The sequence below is a fragment of the Leopardus geoffroyi genome, chromosome B1 (assembly GCF_018350155.1).
Source record: "Leopardus geoffroyi isolate Oge1 chromosome B1, O.geoffroyi_Oge1_pat1.0, whole genome shotgun sequence".
Taxonomy (NCBI): Eukaryota; Metazoa; Chordata; class Mammalia; order Carnivora; family Felidae; genus Leopardus; species Leopardus geoffroyi.
In genome coordinates, this window is record NC_059327.1 from 27,959,699 (window position 1) to 27,965,698 (window position 6,000).

General features: G+C 53.0%; 1 protein-coding gene across 9 annotated transcripts in view; it reads left to right on the top strand.

Annotated features, from left to right (window-relative positions):
- Positions 1 to 6,000, top strand: part of RBPMS (RNA binding protein, mRNA processing factor) — a 177,700-nt gene extending 171,700 nt beyond the window's left edge. For 3 of the 9 annotated variants that reach the window (XR_006706891.1, XR_006706874.1, XR_006706879.1), the window contains one exon: positions 5,779 to 5,897. Coding sequence is in view for 1 of the 9 variants with exons in the window: in XM_045455843.1 (XP_045311799.1) it covers positions 5,779 to 5,869 (91 nt within the window). In the remaining 8 variants the exon portion in view is untranslated. Of the gene's footprint in view, positions 1 to 2,321 lie in introns of all 9 variants that reach the window. The other 6 variants (XR_006706875.1, XR_006706878.1, XM_045455843.1 and 3 more) reach the window with 4 other exon arrangements.

Genomic DNA, 6,000 nt, shown 5'->3' on the forward strand with positions numbered 1-6,000 from the left:
CTCCCGACTCTGGACTTTCCTTCTGGGTGATGAGGGTGATTTTGGTGATCAGTTCATCTCTTCAGTTGATATCAGCTGTTCCTCCTTAATTCGTCAGCTTCTAGCAGCATGTGTTGTCTTAAAACAATAACGTAGCGTTCCCAGAGGTGACCGGCCTGCTGGGTGCGACACGAGGGGCTTCTAGTCTCTCTGGAAAACTTGGTCTTGAACAACAGCCATGCCAAGGGCAGGCCAACGGCGGTATGTCTCGGCCCAAATAAGGCAGCAAATTTCATCCCTAAAAGGGGCCTGTCAAGAAAAGATGAGTCAGAAAGAGGGCAAGATTCCTGCTAAGGACAGAGAACCAAGCAGATCTAGCCAAGGAGGTCGTTAGCACATTTTTGGGACTTAGGTAATTTCTTGCTCAGAATAGCGCCCGTCCATTAGCAGACACAGCTCGGGTGCCAGGTTTCGGATCCTACCTCCTCCTGCCTGGACAGGAACCCAGCAACCTGCACTTGGGGTCTTTTTCCCCCACTGATGGGTTTCTCCCACTGACCAAACTTACAACAGGTAAACGTTTTCCACATCATGTAGGGTGGCTAATATTTATCCCACTAATTCCAGAGCTTTCTAACACATCAGATTCTCCTTTTGCCATGGTTCTTTTAATAGCAATGCCCATGCTGTTCTTACCGATATTATCACCTGGTAAAACTTTCTTAAAAGTCAAGTTTTTGGGGCGCCTGGGTGGCGCAGTCGGTTGGGCGTCCGACTTCAGCCAGGTCACGATCTCTCGGTCCGTGAGTTCGAGCCCCGCGTCGGGCTCTGGGCTGATGGCTCAGAGCCTGGAGCCTGTTTCCGATTCTGTGTCTCCCTCTCTCTCTGCCCCTCCCCCATTCGTGCTCTGTCTCTCTCTGTCCCAAAAATAAATAAACGTTGAAAAAAAAAAAAAAAAAAAAAAAGTCAAGTTTTGTTGGGGTCTTTTCTCCCTCTGCTCTGGCAAACTTTAAGGACCCATACAATTTTTTGGAAGCAAGTTAGAATGATTTTTTTTTTTTAATGCAATAAATTGACCCAAACATCAGCAGTTCAGGGCAAATGCGGATCAGCCCCGTCAGGAAGTGGCAGCTGGAGCATAGGGTGACTTCATTTAGACAGCAGAAGGGCCTGGTGACCCGGAGCAGACAAGAGGTGGGGGTGGATCCGGGACTCAGGGAGGAGCCGAGTTGTGTTGCGGGCCGCTGGCCAGCATGGGCTAGACAGGGTGCAAGGTGTCGTCGGCACTAGCCATGTTCACCTTGGGGCTTGCCAGTTCTGGGGCCGTCCATGGAAGATCGAGTTTTGGAGGCCTGACATTAGCACTGCTTCTGGCCTGCCCTCATGAGCCCTCGGAGGGCCTGGACCGTGAGGAGGCTGAGCCTTCTCTGGCCAAGTGTGGAGCTGGAACCCACACGGGGAAGCAGCTTACTGGCCCATGCTTTGTGCTGGTTTCTGGGGCTGACGGGCGCACATGGGGAGAGGTGGCCGGGGGTGTGTGTGTAGAATGTGGGGGAGGAGTTTCCAACTCCAGAAGACTGTTCTGGAGACTCGAGACTATGAGCCTTTTTAAATGTTAGTAGCTAGGCTTTTTATTACAAATTAATATTGGTATTTTATTTTTTTTAGGCCAACAGGTATAAAAAGAAAACTGTGTCCCATGTTTATTGGGAGTTGGGTTGGGGGGGATATTCCTTACCTGACTTTGGGGAGAAATGAATACATGTTGGAGAGACTCTTGGGGAAGAATCACCAGTAAATAGGTCAAGTGCATGTAGAAGGATGGGGGAAACAGTCTCACTGTTGGGAGAAAGAGCTCCAGTTGAGTCCGGGAGTAGCAGCCACGGCCAGGGCTGGCGTCGCTCCTGAGCTGTCGGCAAGTGCCTTGGCCCCAAACCCAGCAGCAACCCCTGCACCGAGGGCCACAGGTCGACCTTTTTGATTGAGGACAACTGACACGAAAGGTTTCCGAATTGTAGAATATTCTTTCAGAGAGCAGCATTCTCCGTGCTCTTCAATGGAGACTGTTGTGCCTGACCCCAGACTAGATTGTCTACGTGCATTTTCCTCCCTGTGCGTCCTGTCACGTGCATGGTGTGGTTCAGCCCCCACCCCTTCAGGAAAGGCTCTGTGGGGAGAGGCTGCCCTGCAAACGGAGCCTGACCCCCGCCTCCCCACCCAGCCCCCACCCCTCCGTGGTGCGCTGTGTTCCCGGATGTCTCTGTGTTCTGTTTAAAATGTCCTTGTTAATACATTCCAAGGTTTGAACTCCGTTCTTAGCTAAACCCCTTCCTTGTTTACAGGGACTGAAATAGCCACATTCTGACCTTCTGTTCAGTCTGGGAACATCTATGGCAATGTGGACGCATTCTTTTCCCATGTGAGAATTACATCTACACGGCACAGTTATGGAAAAGCTCGGGAAACTATCAGCTCTCCTCCCCTCTCTTCTCTCTTCCCTCCTCCCTTCCATGGGTTTTCACGTCAAAGCCTGTCTAATCAGCCAAGATTACCCAGCCCCACACACCTTGCTTCCGGCTCAGGAGGAAGGGGACAGAGTGATGGGAGGTCAGGGTGGGCTGCTTATTGTCCTGGGAAGCCAGAAGCACCCTCCCACCCCTCCGCCCCCCAAACTGCTTCCTGGGGCAGCCCCCTGTCAGGGCCAGAGCTGCCCCATGCAGGTGCTGAGGGTGCTTCTCAGGCACCGGCTTCTCAGAGGGGGGTGTGATCAAGTCTTAGGGTCACATGCCATTTATTACCCATCGTTCTTGTCTCCTTTGCTGCCCCAGAGTGCAAGTGTCGGAAGTTTTGCTACACGCAGGTAATGATGTCTGGGGTGGAGAAACGAGGACATAGTCTTAGGGAGGAAAATTATCCTTCAGGAGGCCAAACCAATGGCCTGGACAGGGAGGACTCCTCGTGAGGACGCCGAGGAGAAAGGCCTGAAGGCTGAAGTGCCCAGGGAAGGCCGGAGAGGTGGCACTCCCTCCGAGTTCTGAGAGGAGTTTGTGAGGACAGAAGAAGGGGGATGTAAGCATATGCCCCACAGGTCAAAAGTGGGTTCTGACCAAGCTTTGAGGGCCTCGAGGGAAGTGGTAGGGATTCGGGTCTTGGGGAGGCAGGCTAGGGGTTTTCAGAAGCTTTGTCACCTTGCCCGCAGCAAAATGAAGAGTCAAGTTAGAAACACATACCAGGAGAGGCAAACCCAAGACGGTGATGGTGGTGTCGGGAATTAGCAGTCGTCCGTGTCACCAGGGGCCGGGTGGAGGGACAGTGACACAAGTGGCGGGGGCGGGAGCTGGAGCCGTGTTATGGTGAGGCGGTGAGTCTGGGTTCAGAGGTGATGCCTTTGAGGTCACGGCAGCAATGTCCAGGGCACAGCTGACAGTGATGGGGACAATTGCCTGGAAACTGGCTGTGGAGCCAGAAAGGCCAGCAGTAGCAACGTGCACTTACCCAAGGATGGTTGTTGAGCAGAGAAGGCAGACCCGCCGGGCCCCTGCCCAGGGCTGGAGGACACCGTGGGCACCTGGTCCAGCCTAAGCCCACGGGCAGGTGTGCACACACATGGAACATGGCCTGTGCTCCTCCGCCTGTCCGTTCAGTCCTTCCTCTCTGTCCCTGAAGGCAGTGTGGCAGCTTGGGTTTCAGCAAAGTCTCAGTAATGATTCAAGACCGCCCCCCCCTTTTTTTTTTTGCCACGTCCCCACGTGGGGTCTGGGCTGCCTTCCCAAGATGGCGCTCTGCGAGCCCCACATGCAGGCCCCTCAGGTTCCCAGCATCCAGGGGCTGCCGAGCACCGTCCCCTGTGAATTGTTCCAAAGTAGGAACAGCCATAGGGTGATGGCTGTTCCTAAGAAACGGCTTCCTGGAATCAACACACAGCTCGGACTGCTGGCCCATGATCAAGTTTGGGATGACGTGGAACTTGTCATTCCAGACCTGACAAGCCGCGGGAGGGCAGGGGAGAGAGCATCTCGTGTCCACTTCCTCGAAGCAGGTTTCCGTTTCTGTGGCCGCCCAAACCCGGGGACGCAAGGGGGCACTGCCTCCTCCCAGTCTGGTGGGGAGGCTCCTTCAGTGTAGTTCAAGGGCAGCAGGTCAGGCATTTGAGGGACTGTGAGGTCACGGGGTCACTGGGAAGGTCAGCTGCTCCAGCCCCAGAGATCATGCTTGGCGCCATGGCCCCTGCCACCCGCCCAGGGCTGCTCTGTGCCGCACACGCCTGGAGTGTGGGACCCTGGTGCCCCAGCCGGGTTCAAGTCAGGGTGCGGCAATGGGATGTAGCTCTCAAGAGCGGCCCCTGCTAAGTGTCACAGGTCTTGTGACGTGTACCTAAGATGGGGTGTGCATAGTCCCGGCCCACTCTGCTTTCTCCGTCACCAACCATCTGCCGAGTGACCGGTGATCCCCCCGCCTGTGCTGGGCCCCCGGGGGAGGCAGAGCGGTCAAAGTGAGATTTCCAGAAGGAGTCTATCTCCCGCGCTCCTGCCATTTCAGAGAGCTCTGCTGAGAAGATGAGGCAAGGGTGGAGGGTCATGGAGGTCAAGCCTTGCAGAGCTTGACCTGGGAGCATCTCCAACCCCAGGGCTGTCTGGCTGGGCCTGTGAAAAGCACAGTTAACTGATGTACTGGCACCAACTGAATAGTGGCAGCGGGCTCGAGAGACTGGTGAGTGTCACCCGCATATTACAGTTGAGGCTCCGAGTGTCCAGATCCCTGCCCTCGAAAGCTGCACCCCGATTTCTCTCTGGGGGGATTTTACCGTGATCCATAGGTCTGTGGTAATTATGCTGGATCTTCTGACTTGCGGCCCATTGCTTCTGCCTTCATCTACGAACCAGGCCGTGCCAGGGTTTGCCAGGTCGCAGTGCACGTGCAGCCAGCACTGGGCGGGTCTGGTCTGCATAGGAGTATTAGCTCGTCCGGTTAGTGATGTTTGTTCACAGAATGCTTCTCACTTCAGGATTTACTGCTAAATACACATCCTCTTAAGTCAGTTTAACTTCAGATAGTTAGATGGGTGGTTACTAATAATGCCATTTTCTTTATAGCTTCCTCCCCCACACACACAGAAGCATTTCCCTGTTCAAAATTCTAGTGTATGCAGAGCTACTTCTGCATAGACCTTTGTGTACCTTTTTATTTATTTTTGACAGAAAATTCCACGCAGGCTCCTCAGTGTCAGCATGGAGCCTGACACAGGGCTCGAACTCACAAACTGAGATCATGACCTGAGCTGAAGCTGGATGCTTAACTGACTGAACCACCCAGGTGCCCCTTTACGTACCTTTTCCACAACCATAAATTTAGGAGTCTGATGTGTTGGTAGAATGGCGAGAAAATGGACAGAGTTAGAGGTTCTGCAGTCTTCACCTAGGTGAAGCAAATACAGGACCGCGATGGGACTCAGCAAAGTCTCAGTGATGATCCGAGACTGCCCCTTCCCCGCCCCCCCTTTTTTTGTTTTGCCACAAAGCAAACCACATGTGAGCATTTCCTTGCAAGTGCAGGGGAAGAAGGTCTTGAAAGGTTTCTGGTAAGAGATAAATACGTTGCCCATGTATCTAAGGTGAGAACGTTGCTGCTCTCGTGAGGGATCTTTGGAGGGTCAGGAAATCTGTTCTGTGCACACAGGCTGCTGCAGAGACGCCCCCACGAATGTCCCAGGGGTCTCTGCCCTGAGTACTCTCCCCTGCGCAGTCCCACAAGCGTGGAGGAGGGTGAGGTCTTCCCTCACACGTGTTCTTTCTGTTTCAGGCTTGAACAAACCTTGCCCAGTTTTGATCCCTTCAAGACTTTGCCACAGCCTCTATCACACATCTGTTTTTCTCGAAGAAAAAAAATATAATAAAAATGTTTTACTCTTTTACACTGTATAATTTTAAGAAATAGTGTGTTATTTGTGAACGCATGGTCTGACCTTTCTGTACAGTTTGGAGATATTTTCAAACGAAACATAAAAGATGTCAATAAAACCAA